A 25,304-nucleotide genomic window follows, 5' to 3' on the forward strand; every position below is an offset into this window, starting at 1 on the left:
ACCAGTCCAGAATTCCACACTGTAAGGAGTTATCAAATAAAAGTTACGAAGTCTTGAATCTTTAACCCCTTTTTCCCAAAAAAGAGGAAATTGTAGATACACCATTTTTAGAATAGGGCGACGATTTGTTTATATCTTGCTACATTTATTAAAAATATTTTTACTTATCAAGACTACTATTTTCGCTTAAAAAGCATCTACCATGGTGTAAAATAAATTATTAAGATATAATAAAACAAATGTTTGTCTTTTCTTGAGAAGAAATTATAGTAATTTCTGAAGTTTAATGTGCCTTTAAAATAATTTCAAGTGTCGTGTTGAGTTATTTATGTCGTGTCCTATTGTACTGTATTGTATTGATACAGTGCGTCTAAATGTCGTGCGTTGTTCAGGTGTCTTCAAAGGCGACATTATGACATTTGATGCGATTTATTGCTGTATGCCCCGACTCATGACAATGCGACAGGACAAATGACTTTTTTATCGAGCAAATATCGTGCAACTGTTTAACGTTGTGTGTTCGTTTGTAACCACGCCTTAAGTCGACAAAAACGACACAATGACAACGTGATACGACAAACATGTACGAACATGGCGAAGCAAGTTTGCATATGTGTAAAAGGGTTACACGGATATATATGTATAAACAACAAATAACAATTGTGGTTAAAACTATATTTTATTCAGCATTATTCCACAAATAAAATAATCGGTTGTAAAGTAAAGAAACAGTTCGCGGCATTTTAAGAATTTTAAAAAAATGTATGTAAATAAAGTATGACACAATCATTGCCTAGGAACGGACTTAAATTAATAACTGACGCACGCGTATATGCATATCGTAAGGTCTTTAAAAAATTATGTACTTTTATCCGATATAAATGTCAATGTACTTTTATTTCATTTATGGCAAAGAAAAGTATATAGATTATATAGTTACAAAGTATTCACAAACACTACACTTGTTTCGGAAATTGGAAATTATCTAGTCTTTATGAAAATAATTGTGTTTGATTAAAAAAGATAAACTAGCTATGCTGTGAAAGAAAGAACCAACACGGAAAGGCCATGCTTACAGAAAGGCAGCCTCTAGCTCTGTAAAAATCTTGAGCATTTTTTTTTTCCAAATGATTTTAAAAGTTTTCATCAGTTTGTTAAGTGATAATATAAGAAAAGTTCATCACAATATTTTTTTTGCGTGTGCTTGTTTGTGCTTAAAAGTAATTGAAATAATACTGTGATGCTGAGAACTTTTATTATATGAATTTTTAGAGTGAAAAATTTGAAACAGAACAAAAAATAAATAAGAAAAGCAATTGAAACAAGATAAATCCCTGTATACAAATCTTAGAATATATCCAAATCGTCATTAACTTAATTACATATTACAGAATAAGAAAAGACAGCCTTGTTCAAACTGAGACAATTATGATTTTAAAAATATCATTTAGAATATCACTTTTTGTTAAGTATGCCCGATTCTTCCAGTTCATGGAGAATTTCGGCCTGTAGACTAATAGCAGGAGGTCTAGCCGGTCCTAGAATTGTGCAAGAACATCCGGAATTAATTTTCATGTAATCTATTCTATGGTCTTCAGTTACATTAAAATCTTTTACAATAGCATACGTATAACTAGTTTTCTGCCTACATACTGATCTCCATTCCGATTGATTTATAAAATAACAAGGTTTGTTTTCAACATTGTGCGCACATGTTGTCTCGTAAAATTTTTGTACGGTCTCGTCAGTGCGATACAATTGTAACAGAGTTCCTTCCCTTGACAAGCCCCCAAGGGGAGCAATCGTTCGTTTTATTGAGGGGCAACATTCAGATGGCAAATCTTGGAAAACTCGAGTGGAATGTGTTGAATGGTGTCGGCTGTGATGAGAACGTTTTTGATCAAACATATAACTGAAATTGAAAAAACCCAACTATTTTGAAACAGTATTCATTGATATTTTTTATCAGAATATGCATGATTATTAGCGTTCAATTTATATTGTTACATCTGTAAGATCGATTTATAATGATGTATAATTGAAATATTCTTAGGATAGAATTGAAATTTGAACAGCTTTACACATTATCATGTTAATTATTTTGTTAGAAATATCACTATATAATGCAAACTAAACCTATGTACTAACAATCGATACCTTAACACTATGTTTTAAAACATTAACACTACGTTCTAATACACTGACACTAAGTTCTGATACATTAACTCTATGTCCTAATACATTGACACTATGTGCTACAACATTAACAATGTGTTCTAATACAATGTACATTGACACTATGTTCTGATACAATGAAACTATGTTCTGATACATTTATACTCTGCTCTAATACATTGACTATATGTTCGGATACATTGAATCCATGTTCGGATACTTAACCACTATGTGTCGTGTTTAGATGCACCTCTACATACCTATTATCAACAGGAATGAGGAGGTCTTGCAATACGGACGTATGTGTCGCCTGTACAATAACACCAATCAGGTAGACCATCAACCCCAGTAGCACCTGAAACAATAAATTAGTGACCAAATAACATTACATGCATATGATAGCACATCAAACAATAAATAAGTGACCAAATAGCATTACTTGCATATAATAGCATATGAAATAATAAATTAGCGACCCAATAACATCACTAGCATATAATAGCACATGAAACAATAAATTAATGACAAAATTACATTACTAGCATACAATAGCACCTAAAACAATAAATTAATTACCAAATAACAGTAGTAGTTTACAATAATATCCGAAACAAAACAAAAACTATCATTAGCACATAATAACACATGAAACGAGAAATTGTCAGCCAATCAATTTCATAAGCATAACATATAAAAAAATATAATAACTTCTGGAGACAAAAAAGTGATTAATGAAAGATTAATTAAAATGCCATTAATCTCATATATAGATAATTAATTCCGATAATAAATATCATTATTCAATTTTGTAAATAACCAGGGATAAGAGGTTAATTGTGAACTGTTTCCCAGAGCATGACCGCTGAAAACAGTTTTTGTTTTCACGTGAAACTAATGGTAGAGATGCTGTTTTACTTGTAGACGTTATAAAAGTACGTGTGTCTCTTTTTGAAAAAAGGTATAATATGTGTGTTTTAATACGGGTGGAATATCGTATTCGAAGTTCGAGTCTTTAAAATTAAGCTTTTTTCTTTCAATAAAAAGCACTGTTTCAACGTAAGGCTACTGAGGCAATTTTGACTTAGATCTTAGAACTTAGAAGTCGAATCTTAGAAGCTGAATTATGAAAGGCGGTTTATCAGTCGGCTGTGCTTATGAAAGATGGTAAAAAAAGTTCTAAGATCTTAATTAATATGACTTCATTACATGTACATCAAAATGATTTGATTTATAATTAATTACTAGATACTATGAACGTCCTTAAAAAAAGCGTTTGTTTTCATTGAACTGATTATATATGTACGTCCTTGACATTTTAAATCAATGTCAAAACATAGATTATTTAAAATCAAAGATAAAGTAATGTCAGAGATTCCATAATTATAGATCTTAAAATTTAGATATTAGAACTAAATATTTAGAACATGGATTTTAAAACAAGGACACAGATACTCAGAATATAGGTCTTAGAACTTAGAAGCTGTATTGTAGAAGATGGTAACTTAATCAATGAAGTGAAAGGCATAATAAGGTCATCATGTAAATCTTAATGATCTATAATTGAGCCGCTTCACGACAAAACCAACATAGTGCGTTTGCGATCAGCATGGATCCAGACCAGCCTGCGTATCCGCGCAGTCTGATCAGGATCCATGCTTTGCGCTTACAGACCCTATAACAAGTAAATAAACTAATAGCGAACAGCATCAATGTATCCTGATCAGACTGCGCGGATGCGCAGGCTGGTCTGGATCCATGCTGGTCGCAAACCCATTATGTCGGTTTTGTCATGACGCGGTTCATATTATTACCTAATGACTTCTATAAATACAAATTTCTTGTGTACAACTGTTTAATTGTTTAATTGAACTACTGAAATCGTGTGCATGCGCAATGATGAATGGAAACTGTTGACGGTAAACATTTTAGCTATTACATCCCTATCGACGTCATCGGGTATATTTTGACGCCGCCCACCACTATTCGGTAATAATAATAATAATAATATCTTTATTTAAAGAAGGTTACACATTAAGAACATACAATAACAATCATATATATCTTATTTCCAATGTGGCCTTCTGAAATAGAAAACAACAACAACAACAACAGGACATGCATAGGTAGAAAAATGAATGTATAATATGTAATTTTTAGAATAATACAACTCATATACTTTCGACAGACACTCAACAATTTGTTTAAACATATACGTATATTGCATCATTCGTTCGTTCGTTCATTCGTTCGTTCATTTATTCATTCATTCATTCATTCATTCACTCACTCATTCATTCATATGAACATCATGATATGCTTTGTATTTTTCTTTAAAACATTTAAGGTTATTAACATTACGAATATTTAAAGGTATATTGTTCCAAATGTTCATGCCATAATAAGAAAATGTGTCTTTAATATAATTTGTTTTAGGTCTTGTCCATAATACAATATCTTTTCGTGACCTAGATCTTAAGTTATATATTTTGTTGTCGGATAAAGTCATCAGTTCTGTGATATAAGTCGGTGCCATGTTATTTAAAGTTTTAAAAACAAGCACCGCTGTGTGGTATTTACATCTGTCAAGGAACGGTAACCAGTTAAGAGTTTCGAATAGATTTATTGACGGAGATCTTTGTGGTTGCTGTAAAATGATTTTAGCAATTCGTTTTTGTAACTTACAAACATTATTTATGTAGTTTGTGTTTCCTTTACCCCATATAATACAACAATAGTCCATAATGGGCAATATATATGTTCGGTTATCGAACGTCGCGCAGCTCAATGTAGTGGTTCGTCTGTAGGATTCGGTTGTAAACAATTAAAAACAGTTGTAAAATGTTATTAGTATTTCGTTGCAGTATATTGTAGTTTGCTTGCAAAGTATTAGGTAACAGTTCCAAATGCCATCCCTGATACCTCAGGGCAACAGTTTTGAGACATAGATAAAACGGCCTTGATAGATATCAATAGAATTCTGCATCGTTTGTTACGTAAGTAGTAGAATTTTATTTGCAAATTTCAATTATCAACTTTTCTCAGAATTTGCCTTTTGTTTTTAAAAAAGTGCGCATTAACATTAGATGATACGAAACAAGCAAAAAGGAAAGATGTATCTTAGATTTGTAATTGTGCAAAGGCTAATTTGTTGTTTTTAACAAAGTTTGCTTTATAGTAAAGAGAACAGTTATGTGTTGTTTTTGTATATTCATGTTAAAGATTCTGTTATATATGAAAAAAATCTCGATATAATACCCAACACTTTAAGGAAATATCTTACAAAAATGAGGATATCTTCGTGTTCATTGCATGTGTAAATTGGTAGATATTATATGAACTGTTAGAGATGAAATATATTGTTTAAATTGTAATCTTCGTGGCGTAGAAGATGAATATCATTTCATTTTAATTTGTCCTTGTAATATTGATACGAGGGAAAAATAGATAACAAGATATTATTATACTAGACCTAGTATGTTTAAATTCACTGATATGCTGAAATCGGAAATAGTATCTTTTTATAGTTATCCTTGTATGTAAAAGATGCGATGCCTCAGATAAAGTAGATACAGTTTTAATATATTAATAATTCATCCTCTATATTAGATTTGAAAAGGACATGTTTAGATCTGATCTTGTTATTTAGGTTTATATGTGTTGTAAAATTGCTTATATTTGTATGACGATGTGTAAGTGTACACAATTAAAAAATATAGTATCTTTTCGGTAAAAATTAAAATCGACGATCCGAATACTCTCAGATATACTAAAAATCAAAATTTTAATCGGAGGACTTTTGTTTTGTATATGTATATAAATATATATATTATTTATAGCACCGTCCCAACGGGCCTATCAGTCGCCAAATCAAAGATTTTATAGTGCATCATACATCAAACTAAATGTGATACTCGCGGTAAAACAAGTGTAGTGTGTGATTGTTAAATCAATTCATATGAAAAACAAGTCACAGACGCTGTATTGTGGAAGATGGTAATGATGTGAATTGAAAATTATGAATCATCTAATTAACACACCATTGACGTCAAAAGTAAATATTATTTATGCCATATTTTAGAAATTTATACAAAATGACTTTAAACTATGTACAAGATTGAAACAAACAAACTTTGTTATGTAAAGTATGATACATACCATGGCATAAATATTTTGCAATAGATACAAAGCATTACATTTTTGGAAAAAAAAATACAAAAAGAAGTTAATACACAGAACAGAACAGAAATTTTGGATTTGTACATAGTACATAATCACTACACTATAAATACACAAATATGTCACGTTTATTTTCAACAAATTTAACGTAGAGATGGAGAGTGAACGACAATCATTTAAGAAAATATTACTCTCACTTAAAAAAACAATTTGGTAGAGTATAATCATATTTGATACAAGAAATACACATCTGTGGTAAAAGCTGTCAGGATAATTATGTGAAATTCACATTAATATTTTCATAAATTTCATTTCTTTTTTCATGTACAAGTATAATTCCATTCTTTTGAACAGTTATTAATATAAACATTCATTATAAACATTCATTATAAACATTTATTATAAACAGTTATTATAAACAGTTAATAAACAGTTATTATAAACATTTATTATAAACAGTTATTATAAACATATATTATAAACAGTTATTATAAACAGTTATTATAAACAGTTATTATAAACAGTTATTATAAACAGTTATTTTAAACAGTTATTATAAACAGTTATTATAAACATATATTACAAACAGTCATTATAAACAGTTATTAAAAACAGTTATAATAAACAGTTATCTTAAAGAGAGAAAACGTTAAGTTTTATGCACATAGAATATCATATAAAATATAACGAAATCAAAAGATTTTCTTACCCATATATATTCAATCATTGGCATAGTGTACTAACCAGCTTCGTGGACAATTTGCCTTCTACTTATGATCATCACAACCTTAAAAAAGGAAACATCACTTTTTGATAAATGACTTGGTAACATTATATTTAATAATAATAAATAAATCATTTGAGCCGCGTCACGACAAAACCAACATAGTGGGTTTGCGACCAGCATGGATCCAGACCAGCCTGCGCATCCGCGCAGTCTGATCAGGATCCATGCTGTTCGCTTACCAACTCTATTACAAGTTAAGAAACTGATAGCGAACAGCATGGATCCTGATCAGACTGCGTGGATGCGCAGGCTGGTCTGGATCCATTCTGGTCGCAAACCCATTATGTTGGTTTTGTCATGACGCGGCTCAATTTTAAATGTTACTTCTTTTATCGTTTGGTTGCGTTTTCGAGAAAAGCTTACTAATTTCACATGTAATATAGTACCAGATGTACATGAATGTAAAAATCTTTTTTTTAAATGTTATACTATGGTACATTATCGAAAATTATAGTTTTTTTCCCCAGCATTTACAATGTTTCCGCATACAAAGTATGCATGTACAAAGAGAACATGGTTTACATATAGAAAAATATAGTCTTTTCATGAGTATCAATATTCATTAATACTTGAAGATAATAATATAAACCTTTGATACAAGATGAAGGATTGATCATTTAAATGCCATAAATCCATAATGCCATGGCTCCTTAAAAAATGTGTTTATGATACCGTTCTTTTAACCACGTTCTCCGTGTATAATAACACGTGACTAATAATCTAATAATTTAAGTATAGTACTTATCTAAATAATCTAATAATTTTAGTAAATAGTTTCTTATCGAATGATAGTTTATACATTAGTTTCAATAATCATGTTTGCATTTTAGAATAGAAAAAATAAACATTTATCGGTCAATTATCAGTTGAGACAACTGTTTCTTTGGTTTCTATATTAAATCATAAACTTTGAAGGTTCTGAAGAGAGGGTAAGGCATAATACTTTCTGTCCTTCAATTAACAACAAATCAATCAATCAATCAATCGATCGATCGAGTGATCGAGTGATCGATCAATCAATCTTTATTAGCAATCAATATAAAAATGCCTTTGGCCATTTACAAGTAAATATTTTTAGAATATGGCCAAGACAAAATAACATTTCTATGTACAATAATAATTCAAACGATTTATTAAACACAGAGCCTTTTTTTTTTATAAAGTTTCTATTGCAGCCTGTAATTTTAGATTAAAGTTTATTAACGATTGGCTTCTTCAAAACTATAACACGAAATCAAAATACAAAAGTACAGATGGACTTCCTGCCTATCTTTTCACTCACTAAGATACGTTACGCCAGTATATACTTTTTAAGTTAATGTTTTCAGTCGTTTTATCATAGACAATTTATATAGTCAGCTCTGCTTTGTGGGAATGAAAGGGAATGTGTGTAAATTTTGTGAACTTAACATGGGTATGAACATTTAACTGACCGATTTCATAATTTCCTTGAAAACAATCTATTTACACTGTACACAATTATTTCAGGAAATTTACTAGAAGATTTTTTGGGGGGGTATTTATGTATGTAATATGATATTATCATAAACTTAATAAGATATTTAAATATGTTATATAGGTAAGTTTCTTTACTGAAAAAAAAGTTTATCATTTCCTTCTTGCTTTCTAGTATCCATTTCGAAAAAAATCCGTAATTATCTCTTTGTATATTTGTATTTCAAAATTATTTCATTTCCTGTGTCTAAAAGGTTCTTATTAAATCCATATCACTCCCAATATAGCATATTGTTCATTATTAGAGACCAAAATATCTATATCAAATGCATATCAAACTCCATCTAGCCACATTTCCATTTAGAGACTCCGGAATCCTTATAACATTCTTGTTGTAATTGAAGGAAAAAAGTTCTGTCAAAATGTCAAAAAATGTTGGTGTATAATAAAGAGGTCAATAAACATGGCTGAGAACAGTTCTGATTCTATTGGAGGAGTACATTGCTGTATAACCTATATCAGGCTCGGTTTGCGTCTCGTCCAATATAGCTTTGACAGCAGTGTACTCGTCCAATAGAATTCTGTATTGTACTCAACAATGTATAATGACCTCATATAATAAACACTCAGAGACAGACATCCTGAGTAGAAAACAAAACAAGTTTCTAGTGATAACAACTTTGTCACATTTGCTTGCTAATTTTTAGTGTATCGGGCAATTGTCTAGTATACTCTAGTATATATTGTCTAGTATATCAATTATACCCATACCAGGAAATGTGTTGACACTTGAAACAATATCAACTTTGTTCTTTTATTCGATGCGTTGTTAGTTAGTAACAATCGTATGCCATATGACGTCGTTACGCCCACGTATAATATCAATTACTTTTGGAACGAAATTGGCGCTATAATAATTAATTGGTTTAATAACTACAATGCAATTACGGCCTTGCAATAGCTCGAGTGAATGGATACTTGAAGAAAATAAAGCGTTTAGAAATGGTTTAATGACGGTTATCATGAACACAAGTTTATTTATAAACAGTTTTGATCAATAAATGAATTTCAGATACAACTTTCAATGATTTAATACCAGTAGATGAATTATCTACTGACAGACTGCTACATCATAAACCAATAACAAATGTTATATAATCATATCTATAATAAAATATTATTGAAAAAAATTGTAAGGCATTTGCGTTTGATAATTTGACAGTTATTCATGTACATGTACTGTTCACATTGAATACTAACTTGAAATGTTACGAAATAGTTTTGGTTGCATAATTTTAATGTTGCTCGTTTTTTCTTATTTCCAAGGCGATCTTGGAACTTGCTACTTAGTAAAAGCATGCTAACTTTAAATGTTTATAAATACATGTATACGATGAATTGACGTTTTCATTGGTTTGATGCTAATTCTAATTGCAGAAATTGAATGAGACAAAATAGATTAAAAATTCATGTGACGAATTGATATATACACGAAATTAAATGATATAAAGTTTCTCCATTTAAATATAAGATATTGTATAATATTGTTCATAGTATACGACCAAGTTTCAAAGAACTGCATCTAAATTAATCAACTACTTAGAGAATTTTAAATTTAATCTTAGAGCAACCGACAAGCCTTCAAAGTCATTTCCTTTTTAATCTAAAAACGTAAAAAAAATCTGAAAGCAAGAATAGTATCACGAAAGCTGATCCAAGAGTTCGAAAAGTTATTTCTATTTTTAACTGTACAGCCAAACCACGTACTAAACATACACGATTGACTTCCTACACAAAGCAAAATATCAAATTAAGGGATCGAGCCGGTAGAAAAAAAAGAAAATAGAAAAAAAACTCGCGAAGGGGCAAACATCAAGATTTTATCAAAATGTTTTATTTGAAAATCATATATATCGCATGCGTGTTAAATGGCTATTTCTTAAAAATCTTCTTATCTTAATTAGTTAATTATTAGTCTTTTATCACGATATTGGAAAACCTTTAAAGATCCTGTAACGCAATATTTTTTTATGATTTTATATGGTAAATCTGATGCTCAAATGAAGATTTATCAAAATTGTAAGTTTCAAAAAGCATTATTTGAAATTAGAGGGAGGTATACTTAGAAATTTATTTTCGATAAAGTCTATGCCAGTTTTTTTTTTTTAATAAACAATGAATGCATTAAGTTTCAACGTTTAATTATAATGTACATAAATATTTGCTGTACATATTTAACATATTCTTGGATGTTGGAAATTGTTTTAGAAGACAAGTTATATACATATGAGCCGCGTCATGACAAAACCAACGTAATGGGTTTGCGACCAGCATGGATCCAGACCAGCCTGCGCATCCGCGCAGTCTGATCAGGATCCATGCTGTTCGCTTACAAAGTCTATAACAAATAGTGAAACTGATAGCTAGCAGCATGGATCCTGATCAGACAGCGCGGATGCGCAGGCTGGTCTGGATCCATGCTGGTCGCAAACCCTTTATGTTGGTTTTGTCGTGACGCGGCTCAATTATATAAAGCTTCACTTAACTGTATATTATATCCTTAATTACGACATACAGGATCTTTAAGCTTCAAATAAAAAAAATGACAATCGTTTTGTAACAACTTAACAGTGTAATATTTAAAAATGTTTTCTGATAAAAATAATATACTCTTTTATTTAATAGCTTATTATTTGTTATTTATATCTTACATGTATAATGTGGGTTGTAAAATAAAAGCTGTTTTATTTCGGGATATATATTAAGATAAGTGGATAAATTATGCCTAATTCGTGAGTAAATGACTTGAAAAGCCTTATTTTTAAATCATACACTGCTGACGGTAATAGTATAATGAATTGATATGGCTTTTTTTATTTGAAACATCTTAAATGGGCACTTAAATGGATCTTAATAATTTAATTTTAGATTTTAATATGTGTTACGGCTCATCTATGCTATTTTTTTCTGTTATTTATAATGATCAATTTACTTTGGCTTCAAATAAATGTATGTTATAGTAGTCCAAATATTTTATGTTTTCAATAAAATGCAATCTTTTATAATTCACCAAATTGAAGACCTATATGAACATATATATTTTGTATAATTTTCATTTAATCTAAACGATATTTTCTATCAGTACAGTAGAATAACTATAGTTTATTGCAGTTTTCTTGACAGGATTTAGAATATGACGTTTGTGAATGTGTCGCAAATGAGGTAATATATAACGTGGTATTTAAAACAAATCAAGCTTTAAAGTAAATTGGTCTACAATGGGCACATTTTCCAGAAAATTTTCAAATATTGTTAAAAAACAATAGAAATGTGTCGTTAGGATATTATCATACACTTTTTGTTGAAGAAAAAAAATGTTTATCGGGTGATGACCATTTATATGATGAATTCTAGAAGAATTTAGTACCTGCTTTACAAATATATGTTATAATGAATCATGAATCCAAACACCCACATATGAGCCGCGTCATGACAAAACCAACATAATGGGTTTGCGACCAGCATGGATCCAGACCAGCCTGCGCATCCGCGCAGTCTGATCAGGATCCATGCTGTTCGCTTACCAACTCTATTACAAGAAGAGAAACTGATAGCGAACAGCATGGATCCTGATCAGACTGCGCGGATGCGCAGGCTGGTCTGGATTCATGCTGGTCGCAAACCCATTATGTTGGTTTTGTCATGACGCGGCTCATATATTTGTTTAGAGGCTTGTTGTTATGTTTAACATCAAATACTATCAACGTAAATATTTATAGTTTTACAGACCTTCCATTATAGACCATTCCTCTTAAACTGATTGCCATTTTAATACGAATGTAAAAATGACCTCGAATCAAGGCAAATATTAGAACTACATGAAAATATTATATTTTCATATGACTATATCAAAGTCCAAAGCGTTTATTTATTTTTTTTTTATTTCATTTTTTTTTTTGATTTTTTTTTTAAATCTAGAACCTCAGTCTTTTATGCATAAAGTTATTATTTGTTAAAACTCCGTCAATATTACTAAGAAGCTTTGTAAACTTACTGATGTTTTTAATAAGTTACAATATAAAATGAATACCTATGCTCTTTAAATATGAAAGCTGTTTCAGTTTATATTTTACGATATATTTCTTGTTTGTTTTGCAAATACATGAATAAATAGAAAAAATCTTTTCACAGATGTTTAAACTTTAACTTTTTCAACGGATTTTTTATTATTATGTATTTATCACTGCGGCTAAACAGGTTTGGTATATTTTGCCCTAGAATCCTAAAAAAAGATTTGTTACCTATATTATATCCGCTTTGTTTGATTTTTCCCTTCTCTCTCCATTTTTGTCCGATTTAGAATTTAACAGTTACTATAAAACAATTTTACAACAACTTTTGTAAGACTCCCTTTTTAAGCAGCATATCTGATTTAATATTCTGTAAAATTTTTATTCAATATAAAATGATGCATTGATAAAATGCTAATCTGACCTTTGAATAATAGTTAAAAATGTATTCGAAGAACACTCATTTTCTTACTTTATGCTGTCAGTTTGACAACCATGAATTTGTTATGCGAATTTTTGAAAACAATGTAATTGTTTAAAATTTTTATTGCCACAAAAAATGAGAAAAAAGATCACAATGCAATGACAACGTTCACAGGACGCAAAGCATTGCAAAAACAACACACATGATTTTCATTAGGAGAGGAAGTATAACTGAAATATACTCGTGATTTCAACGCTTGCCATTCAATCACTGAATCAAGCGGCGAACTTGTATTACTATTATTTCCATACTGCAGTATAGAAATGTTACGATTTACATAAAAGCTAGTGATCAACATTATAAAATGATAATAATAATGATAATAATGATGATGTATTAAACATATTTAAGACTTATCACTATAAATTATAAGACGTCAAATACTATAAATTATAAGACGTCAAAAACAAAAAGACTTTGATTGCAGGGAGAACAAATATTAAAAAAGATAAATGTTTTTACAATGTCTTTATTAGAGAAAAAAAAACATGTTTTGAAACGTGTTGATTTTCAACATTTTATTTTTTATTTCAATTTCTGTCTACAGTTTATATTTGTAAGAATCACTGGGAGTAACGTAGCAGCATTGTGACGCAAAATTACGAAATAAAGACGATTTATATCTATATTATTTTTAGATAAATCGAAACAATCTATGAAATATTTTCATAGACACCTGCTAATTTGTCAACTAAGTCTACACAATATATATAAAAACTGTTTTATTTAAACTATACTTACATTTTTATTTGTTAAACTTTTTCGTTACAGCTTTGAGTGCTAAAGTTTACCAACTTTCAATCTTAATCCATGCCGAAGAGTTTGTCATAAAATAAAAGACGTGCTCCTATTAGCAGAATACCTTTGCAGGCAGCAAATTGTGAAATATCCAAGATCAGAAATGAATATATAAATGAATTGTTGAAAACTTTCTTGTGAGTTGAAAAAAGGTCTATGTCAAACGTGTTTCGCTTTGGAAAATAATTGCTTGCCTATCTGACAAAGACTTTTATTTCCACCCATTCCACGTTTTTCTGTTGACACTCACGCTTTTATGAGTCTACTTTTCCAATGCCCACATTGGACATGTTCCACCGCCTTTGTCAATAATTTTCCAATACCGTGAGGTTTTCATTGAAATGACAATTTTCTCTTCAGAAATGTCAGGGTTCTTTATCTTTTATTAGAAAACAAACGTTATTAAAAGTAAATATGCAGTAAAATATAACATTATGTCATGATTATTTTTATTGGGTATATATTTAAAGACAATATTTTAGAGAAAAATGATAATAAAGCAATATGTTATTATATATGCTTAATATTAAATGTAATAAAATTTTGTAGAAAAAATAATAAAAAAAGCCATATGACTAAAAGAAGGATACAAAAACAAAAATAAATATAAATAGAATTTAAAATGGTTTCTTTTCCGACATTATCAAATTGAGCTTAAAGTTATTCGTAAAACGACAAACAGTTCATAACAATATACATTATTATACAATTATTGACCAGTGATGAGCCATTGAATATGATGTGATATTCAACGGCAGATTGGCGATATCATGTCAAATCATATCATGTTTGCAATATGGAAAAATATACTTCTGACAATTATATCTAATATTTAATGTCCTTAACATACATATACGATAAATAAACCCTATATTCGCCTTCCTTTATATTAAGTATAAAACAAAGCAGTTAATCCCATAATTCAGTAAACTATTACCGGTGCCACGAATACCGGTATACCATATTATACATTTACTTTTTTCCACCCAGATAATGATATGATTTTGCCGGCTGTGGAAAACTATTTTGGCAAATACATTATTGAAAAGCCATGGACACAATATCGTAATGGCTTCCTTTGATTATACGTTCGATGTAGAAGCAGATGAACATGTACATACTATAACGGGATCAGCGATAAAAGGTGTTCATCTTTAAAAGCAACGGCAGGATTATCAAAATATAAGAGTGTGTGAGAGTAAAAACTATTAGAATGACATTTAAATATTTATAATATAGTAAAAATACGAGGATTGGTCAAAAAGTTCTTGGCCCGATGTACTTTCGGTAGTCAGAGAACCCAACTAATTGTCTTTCTTTTCAATATAATAGCCCTCTACATCAATACACTTTGTCCACCGGTACTCCAACTTGTTTAACCCTTCAAAATAGATCCTCAAAGAACTCATTTAAAGCCTCTATGACACCTTCATTTCAAAGCCGCAGTCAGTTGCAGTATCCATCACAACTTCGGATGTGTGAGCTAGCGCATTGTCGTGCAGTAGCAGAACACCTTGAGTCAGTTTGCCCCTCCTTTTACGCGCGATTTCTTGACGCACATGCCTAAATTCGTCTGCCTAGTACGTACCGTTTATGGTACGACCTTGCTCAAGATAGTCAATCATGATTACCCCTGACTATCCCAACAAATTGAAACTATCGTCTTTCCTGCTGATGGCACCCTCTTGAATTTCCTCGGAGGGGGTGAGCCAGGGTGCTTCCACTGCATGCTTTGTTTTTTTTTATATTCTTGATCGAAGTGATGGAACCATGTTTCATCCTGAGTTCCGATTCTGTAGATAAAATGAGGTTCATCCGTAGCGAGACAAAATATATCTTGTAAGGACAAGCCTGGTCCGTTTCTGGCCGTCAGTCAACTGTCTGGGGATCCATCTAGCGGAAACTTATGACATGCCATAGACATCAGTCAGAATTGCCTGAACTGAACCAAAGCTTATACCCACTATAGTCCCTAGCAATGCTTCGCAGGTCTCGCCTTCTGTCGCACATGACCAGATCGTGTACAGCTTTGGCAGTTTCATCTTTGGTGACCTCTTTTGGCCGCTCATCACCTCCAATGCTCTCCCTGCCCCTCTTGAATTCAGCAGCCCGTTTTTCCACAGTGCTATAGGAAGGGAACTCCTTCTCAAGTTAGTGTATCCATGAAGTCTTCATTGATTTCCTTGGGGGACATCCCTTCCTTACAGAGGTACTTAATGACAGCTCTGATTTCAACTTTCTCCATTTAGTCTAAAAGACACACCCCTATTCTGATCAAAGTGTGTTTTATGTTATTTAATCTGTGTTAATCTTTAATAAGATATCGGTATCGACATATCGTGTGTAAATGTCAGTGCAGTGTAGTGGCTAGAAGAATATCGGGCCGAGAACTTTTTGATCATACCTTGCACATATTACAAATTATTACTTCATCCGGCCATGTCGGGCCTTTAATTTGAAAACTAACAGGATTATTTTAGAGACCACCAAATCAGGTTAGCAGTGGCTCAAGAATGTGTACACACTAAAGCTTTGTAACAATTTCGATATGCAGTATTTGCATTTATGTACAGCATCCAAAGAAACTAGAAATACATGTAATATATATATCGCAATACTGTAAAGTACACAAGTATGTCTTTTTACTTAAACACTATTACTATTCTGTTTTCGGTCGCAAGGGGCAACATTATTTTGTTTTAAATTGATGCAGCTGACGAATGAAAGCTATGAAACCGGACAATATGAATCTTCCATAACAACTTTGACCAACCTACCGATCGTATCTTTAATTACCTTTTTACGTGTCTTTAAAAACCAATAGAACAAGAACAGTTCCGTATTTCTTATATTCTTTGTATTGTTGAGATAAAGTTTTAGCAGGCTTTAAGTTTTTGAGATATATCTCAGAATGTAACATTCATAGACACGAGAACAAATTCTAATAATACACGTTATCACAGAGGACAACTTTTATTTAAGATCTTGAAAGAATTCATACCAAAGGTAAAAAACAGTGTGGCCATGCCACGTGACATTGACGTCATTTTCGGCATCATTTCCAAGACAAATGTTGCTCGATTCGAAAAAAAAAATAGCCGTAAATATTTTATTTCTGTACCAATTTCTTTGGGATATGCACCAGTCTACGGGGGAAAATATAAGCTTTCCACAGAAAATTGGATATTTGTCCGTTTATCAGACGTTTTATCAAACACTTTGCATAACCTTGGAAGTTGCTTGTATCAGAGCGGGCTTCAGTTGCAAGCTATTTCGTTTTCTGGCGTTATCTGGTCTACGCCATGAATAAAAAGTCAGGTTTACATCAACCGGGAGTACGGAAGGCAAAACTCTACCTTAATATGTTCATATTTTTATTATGAATGACATAAATCTTATATTTTTCTTCAGATGTCAATTCTGGCACCAGCTCCAAGTCGAAAAGAAGGACTACAGTTTAAAGCAGATTTTAGAATCCGTTGCAAATGCAAAGCAACATGCCTACCGTTCTCTTTCTATAATTATGTTAACCATGAAACACATTTTATTTACTATACGATTTACATTAACAAATGAATATTTAAATGATTTTTACTCGCTGCGCTATAAGTGATTTTAAAAGTCGTAAAATTGTTGTCTGTATTGTAAAGAAATTGATTTGCTCTTTAATCATTGTTCTTTCACGGTAATGACTATGAAAAATCTATTTGTGTCATGTAGCAATACTAAACGTGGAATTTTATTTTTTTTTATCAATTTCGCCATTGTGAAATAGAATAAAACACATTTTACTACATAGGATAAGATGAGCAATACTTAAAACATCTTCAAAACGAAACCAAAATATTATTTTCCGACAGGACTAAATCTAAGTGATTTGACGTGCACTATTGCGATACAAGTATAAGTGTTATTGCTTTAAGGAACAATCAGTTTTTTCACAATCTCTCTGTGAAAGATCAACAATGATAAACTAAATTGTAGAAAGAGAACGGTAGGCATGTTGCTTCGCATTTGCAACGGATTCTAAAATCTGCTTTAAACTGTAGTCCTTTTTTTCGACTTGGAACTGGTACCAGAATTGACAATTGAAGAAAAATGTAAGATTTATGTCATTCATAATAAAAATATGAACATATTTAGGTAGAGTTTTGCCTTCCGTACTCTCGGTTGATGTAAACCTGACTTTTTATTCATGGCGTAGACCAGATAACGCCAGAAAACGAAATAGCTTGCAACTGAAGCCCGCTCTGATACAAGCAACTTCCAAGGTTATGCAAAGTGTTTGATAAAATGGCTTATAAACTGACGAAGATCCAATATTCTGTGGAAAGCTTATATTTTTCCCCGTAGACTGGTGCATATCCCAAAGAAATTGGTACAGAAATAAATTATTTATGACTATTTTCTTGTCCGAATCGAGCAATATTTGTCTTGGAAATGATGCCGAAAATGACGTCAATGTCACGTGGTATGGCCACACTGAAAAAGATCCATTCCGTAATTAATTGTACTGATACTGGTCAAGTCATACTCATAGATTTTAGTACTGCGCGACCCGGTCTGGAGTTTTTTTGTTTTTTTTGGTCGAATGATTTACACGGTCCGTGTAAATTCATATAGTTAATCATGTAGGTTAGATTATACCGTTAATGTGTCATTGTGTCACATTTAGGCTAGCGTGTACATTGTATTTTTTTTCTCTCTCTTGGACTTAATCACATGTGGTCGGATAAGGGGTAGAAGTTGATTTCTTCGTACTGGGTTATTAAATGTTGGCTTTATTAAGTCAAAAATGCGGAGAATGGCGGGCATTCATAGTTTTATTAGATTCATTGGAATAAATGTGAAACAGTGAACAGTGTCGTTTTGAAATTCTATTGAATGGATTATTCATGAGAAGCGCCGCATGGTCTCCCGTTTGCATGGAAACGAGTAAGTGAATTTTATTTTTAACAAAAGAATATTTGTTTAGTTGTTTACATATATAGGGATTGTGCATGCCGTCAAATTTTGATGAAAGGCCAGGACAGTCCTTTAGACGAAAGAGAAATTTGAAGGGCTGACTAACTGGCAGTTGTCTTGTCAAAAAATTAAATTTAATATTAAGGGATGCGAACTTTACATCTCCAGACGCCATTTATTATTTGTTAACATTGAAATTATTTCCTTTTAGTTTTTAAACAAACATTGTCCTGTAATAATATAAATGCATTTTTTTATAGAAAAATGCATGTAGTGACAGCAAAAGTATATATCTAACATGCATGGCCATGAAAAAAATTAAATGGTAAGATATTACCACCCTAATGGGCACTATAAAGAACTAAAAAATCGACATCATAGGTCAAATATATACCTTAAAGTACACCTGTATGCAAAATTTAAACAAAGTTTACCGTACGGAAATCAAGTTATGGCCACTTTTCTGAACTCAAGATAGGATGTTATGAGGGCCCTTTTTTTAGTAATGAGGATGCAATAACATTCTAATGAAAAATGTTTTCCCATTAATTTTTGGTAAGAAACAAATAGTACCATTCAGCTAACAATCCACATAAGCAAAATTATGGTTTCTACTTAAAATTTATGAAATCTGTATAAAAATGTTACCCTACCCCACCCATTTTTACCACGTGTCTGACCATTTTCCTACTTAGGGAGCCTTATTTAAAAAATCCTTAAAATTTACCCAAATGAGTGCCTGTTTTCAAAGTTTCCCTAAATTTTTAAAGAAGTATATTGGTTGATCTTGTAAAATATGAAATACTTTTACCGTCTAGTTTTGATTTTATTACACTTTGAAAATATCAGGTACCATATTTATTACTAGATTTAGCATAATTTAGCCAATAAATACCTATATAAATTAAAAAATCAAAATTAAACACTTTTTTCTTTCCAAATGGGACACGAGAGATACATAAATAACAGACGTATTTTCGAATTTACACTCGCGTTAAAAAAAGATCTATGATGTTTTTTTAGGCGTGGGAAAACCATTTAAGATTGACGCTGTCTTGGTTTAACCATATAATATTGAAACCGTTTGTTTCTACTAAACTTTGAATATAGTCTTACCACTTTGATTTAACATTTCTTTGATTTTTGAGGGCTAGTAGAATTTTATAAAACTTAGTAGTTATTTATTGGTATTTTTTTCAATCTACACCAGACAGATATCATTTTAATTTTTGCTTCCTCCATTAAAGGAATTATTCCTAGTTCACTATAAATTATATAGGATGGTGGTGACTTTTTTAAATTAAGGATGTGTTTAAAAATTTCAATTGTACCTTTTCGAGAGTGTTCTTGTTGCTGAAGTAGGATTGGCCTAATTGTTTTATTGAATAAATCTATTTGGATGTCAAAAGACAAATCCCAGTGTTTGATTTTCTTTAGTAACATGTATATTGCTTTAGTTGCTTGCTGAGCTATGTGTTTTTTAGTTTTCTTGTAATTACAAGTTTAGTCCTAGATATTTGTATTCATTTACTATTTCTAATTTATCATCGTTAAATTTAAATTTTGGAATATTGTTTCTTAGTCTTAATCCGAAAATTACTATTTTAGTTTTGGATGTATTTACTGTTAATTTCCACTGTGTATAGTACTGTTCGAATAAGTTTAGTCTTGTTGTATGCCTGCTTCATTGTCGCTCATCAAAACTGGATCAGCAGCATATAGTATTACAAAAAGTTTTAGGCAAATCATTGATACATCTTGTTCATTGTTAATGTTGCAGGTTACTCCCTGTGCATTCTTTTCTGGTAAAAAAGAGTCAAGGTCATTCAGATAAATTGAAAAGAGTATAAATGATAAAAATTTCACCTTGATGGATACCAATCAAACTTGGGAAAAATTCAGACATACATTGGGATGTTTTAATACAATATTTTATACATTTTGTATTTTCAAACATACTTTTTTGATTAATTTTAAAATTTTGCCATTTACATTATATTTTATCAGTTTATTCTACAATCCTTGTCGCCAAACAGTATCAAACGCTTGTTTGAAATCAATAAATGCACAATAAATTTTCTTTTTGAGGGGTTCTTAGAATATTTCTTAGACTTTGATGTTATATTTTCGATCCTTCAGTACGACATTATTGTTTGGTATACATTTCAGATGGTATTTTAGTTTCTTGTATTTGGCCTTTTTCAACTTGGGTGGTTACATTATTCCTACTTGAATACTGTATAATCACCCTAAGGACATGTTGCCTGTTTTTTTAGCTCACCTGAGCATGCTCAGGGTGAGCTTTTAGGATCGATGATTGTCCGTCGTCCGTCATCCTTGGTCAGGATGCTAACCTATTTGATAGCTCGGATGAGTTCGAACATGGGTCATCTCGGATGAGAAACTAGGTCACAAGAGCTTAAAATAGAAAAACCTTGTTAACACACTAGAGGTCACATTTTTGCTTCAATCATCATCAAACTTGGTCAGGATGTTTGTCTAGGTGATAGCTCGGATGAGTTCGAACATGGGTCATCTCGGATGAAAAAGTAGGTCACCGGAGCTAAAAATAGAAAAACCTTGTTAACACTCTAGCTGTCACATTTTTGCATCAATCATCATCAAACTTAGTCAGGATGCTTATCTAGTTGATAGCTCGGATGAGTTCGAACATGGGTCATCTCTGATGAAAAAGTAGGTCACCGGAGCTAAAAATAGAAAAACCTTGTTAACACTCTAGCGGTCACATTTTTGCATCAATCATCATCAAACTTGGTCAGGATGCTTATCTAGTTGATAGCTCGGATGAGTTCAAAAATGGGTCATCTCGGATGAAAAAGTAGGTCACCGGAGCTAAAAATAGAAAAACCTTGTTAACACTTTAGCGGTCACATTTTTGCATCAATCATCATCAAACTTGGTCAAGATTCTTGTCTAGGTGATAGCTCGGATGAGTTCGAACATGGGTCATCTCGGATGAAAAAGTAGATCACCTGAGCTAAAAATAGAAAAACCTTGTTAACACTCTAGCGGTCACATTTTTGCATCAGTCATCATCAAACTTGGTCAATATGCTTGTCTAGGTGAAAGCTCAGATGAGTTCGAACATGAGTCATCTCGGATGAAGAACTAGGTCACCGGAGCTAAAAATAGAAAAACCATGTTAACACTCTAGAGGTCACAATTTTGCCTCAATCATCATTAAACTTGGTCAGGATGTTTGTCTAGGTGATAGCTCAGATGAGTTTGAACATGGGTCATCTCGGATGAAAAAGTAGGTCACCGGAGCTAAAAATAGAAAAAACCTTGTTAACACTCTAGCGGTCACATTTTTGCATCAATCATCATCAAACTTGATCAAGATGCTTGTCTAGGTGATAGCTCGGATGAGTTCGAACATGGGTCATCTCGGATGAAAAACTAGGTCACCGGAGCTAAAAATAGAAAAACCTTGTTAACTTTCTAGTGGTCACAATTTTGACTCAATTGTCATCAAACCTTGTCAGGAAACTTGTCTATGTCATTGATTGCTGGGAATAAATCGAACATGGGTCATCTCGGATGAAAAACAAGGTCACAGGAGCTAAACATAGAAAAATCATGTTAACACTCTAGTGGCTACTGTTGTGATCCAAATATTCTGTTAATTGGTCTGAAAGTTTGTTTTGATGATTTCTAAGTCAAGATCGAACATGGGTCATCTTGGATGAAAAACTAGGTCACACCGCCCAAATATGGAAAAACCTTGTTAACATTCTAGTGGTCACATTTTCGACTCAATTATCATCAAACTTGGTCAGGATGCTTGTCTAGGTAATTGCTTGGATGAGTTCGAAATCGCATGTGAAACTAGGTCACCGGAGCAAAAAATAGAAAAATCTTGTTAACACTCTAGTTGCTAATGTTTTCATCCAAGTATCCTGGAAATTGGTCTGAAAGTTTGTTTTGATGATTTCTAGGTCAAGTTTGAATATGTGTCACCTGGGTAAAAAACTAGGTCGCACTGCTCAAATATGGATAATCCTTGTTAACACTGTAGTGGTCACATTTTTGACTCACCTGTCATGAGACTTGGTCAGAATGCTTGTCTAGGTAATTGTTTGAGTCAGGTGAGCGATCTAGGGCCATCATGGCCCTCTTGTTTTAATTTGTTTTTTGACGTCTTGTCTGTGATATGCAGGCTTCATAACCCCAGATCCCCTTTCAAAATTCCATTTTATTTAGTTCTGCCCATTGTTTTCTCGTTTAGGGCACACGCATTCTTTTACTTGGAAACCATACGTCGATTTCATGGAATGATACTACTGTGTCACATTGAAGGTTCCATGATGACCGCCGTATGAACACATCTGCGGATGTTTCAAAATTCAAAAGTTCACGATTTTTGTGTTTAAAACCGCCTCCGTGGTCGAGGGGTTAGGATCGATGACTTCTAATCCAGTTACCTCTTTGGCGTGGGTTCGATCCCCGGGAGATGCTTTGGTAGTTTAGCGCGGAGGAAGGTAGTCTTGTACTGGTGTAACTCTCCAGGAACGATGGTAAGGATAATACCCGCTTATATAACTGAAATACTGTTGGGGAAAGGCGTGAAATCAAACAAAAAACAAACAAACAAATGTTAAATTCTGCTTAAACCGGTGCTAGGGGGCGTGAACGGTAATTTGCACTTTCCAGTACCGTCCATGAACAGGCTCAATCAAACCGAGCCTGCAACATTTTACAATTTTACGGTATTGGGCTTTCTTTAGGGATTCTGTTTTTCTCTATTTTGCAATATGAATAGGTTATCTACAGTGCATTATCTATATCACACCTATATTTTTTCAAGGGTAACCTTTATATGTTCGTTTAGTAGTTTGTCAATTCCTTGGATTTAATTGTTTCTTAGAACTTAAACGGCTTTTATTTTTTCATCTTCTGTGATTTCGTTATTTATTTCTTCATTGACTTTAACCTGAATATCTTGTTCATCATTTCATCACAAGATTTAGTTCTTGTAATGGTATGCTACAGTTAATCATTACAAAACATGTTAAATTTATTCATCACAAATTATAAAGACATCTTTATCACTGGTTCTAGAGTTAAAATCTCCTATCAACAAAATATTTTCCTTATCATATTTGTCTCTCACTCCAAAATGGGTCAGTATTCTCGTATTTTGTGCCAATTTGGGGTATGTTTACAGTGCCAATGTATAATTCTGTTACATTGTCTTCAATTTTGCATGTAATTTTGAGCCATCAACCAATTTTCTTGTGATATTTAGCATTTCAACTGAAGGTTTTATTGTTTGAGAGATGATATATGCAGTGCCACCTGACCTATTTTTGGAGTTTTTTTTCTCTATTTGACATTTATATATTGTACCCTTCAATATTTACTCTATCTAAATCACCCAGTTTACTTTCCTGTATAGCAACAATATCATTGTTCTGTATAAACTGAGTAAATTCTGGTAGAAGTACTTTTAATTTCACACCACACACATTCAATGAGCATAGTTTTATGTTTTTTATTGTTTTCTGTGATGTTGTAGACCTGTTGTCCTCTGACCTGTCCTATTGCCCTTTTGTACTGTTTGTCTTTTCATTTGGGTTAATGTGCTTTACACCAATGTTTCCTCTTTTAATGTTTATAAATTGTACATCTTCATAATCGCTTTCACTAGACGAACCATTAATATTCCTGTATTTTGGGGGTATGGCTCAGCATCAAGAGGGGATCTTTGGCTAGCACTTTTTATGTGGTTGCTTTCTTATGTGATAATTTAGGGATGTGCCAGAGCCTAAACAGTCAAATCTATTTGAGATGGGGGTTAGGACTAAAGGTATCTCTTGGATAGGACCCCTCATTCTACTATTATGTATCATTCTGTAACTTGTATTATGTGGGCTCTTGTCATTGAAATAGTTTTTAGGTCTTGATTGTCTTTTTTCCTTGTCAGGTCTCCTTCTGCTTCTGCCTTCAAGGTCTGGGATAAACCTTTTACTGTTTATGTATAGCTTGACTCTGACTAACTTTACTTTGTCTCCATTTTCTTTTGCCTTTTTGAGCACTTGGTATAATGGGTTTCTTCTTTCTTGTATCTCTCTTGGGTACTGTTCTCTTACAGCATACTGTGTTTCCCTGAGTTTATCATAAGCCATGTGCGGTATGTATTCCTTGTCTTTTAGAGGTATTAACTTATCACTATTGGTCTTCTTGGTTCGATTTGTTGCTCTGAGATTTTCCTAGTCTGTAGACATTATCAGTTTTGATGTTTTTCTTGATATGTAGTTTTTCCATCATAAATCTCTTTACAACTCCTTCAGCGTATTCTACAGCGTCTAACTCTGTTTCAATTTCCTCTTTTCGAAAAACAATAAAAGATTTGTTTCGAAAAGTTTACATT

The 25,304-nt window shown here is 32.1% G+C and overlaps 1 protein-coding gene across 1 annotated transcript; it reads right to left on the reverse strand.

Annotated features, from left to right (window-relative positions):
• Positions 1-667: 667 nt before the first annotated feature.
• On the reverse strand, positions 668-14,235 carry LOC132746643 (uncharacterized). Its single transcript, XM_060735864.1, has 4 exons — positions 13,889-14,235; positions 7,061-7,138; positions 2,436-2,530; positions 668-1,912 (listed from the first exon to the last, which is right to left on the reverse strand). Exons 2-4 carry the CDS (start codon positions 7,082-7,084, stop codon positions 1,456-1,458), a joined length of 576 nt encoding a protein of 191 aa, XP_060591847.1. The 5' UTR covers positions 7,085-7,138; positions 13,889-14,235; the 3' UTR covers positions 668-1,455.
• Positions 14,236-25,304: the final 11,069 nt, after the last annotated feature.

This window comes from Ruditapes philippinarum, unplaced genomic scaffold (assembly GCF_026571515.1).
Source record: "Ruditapes philippinarum isolate M1 unplaced genomic scaffold, ASM2657151v2 ctg1076_1_1_1_1, whole genome shotgun sequence".
In the NCBI taxonomy this organism is placed as follows: Eukaryota; Metazoa; Mollusca; class Bivalvia; order Venerida; family Veneridae; genus Ruditapes; species Ruditapes philippinarum.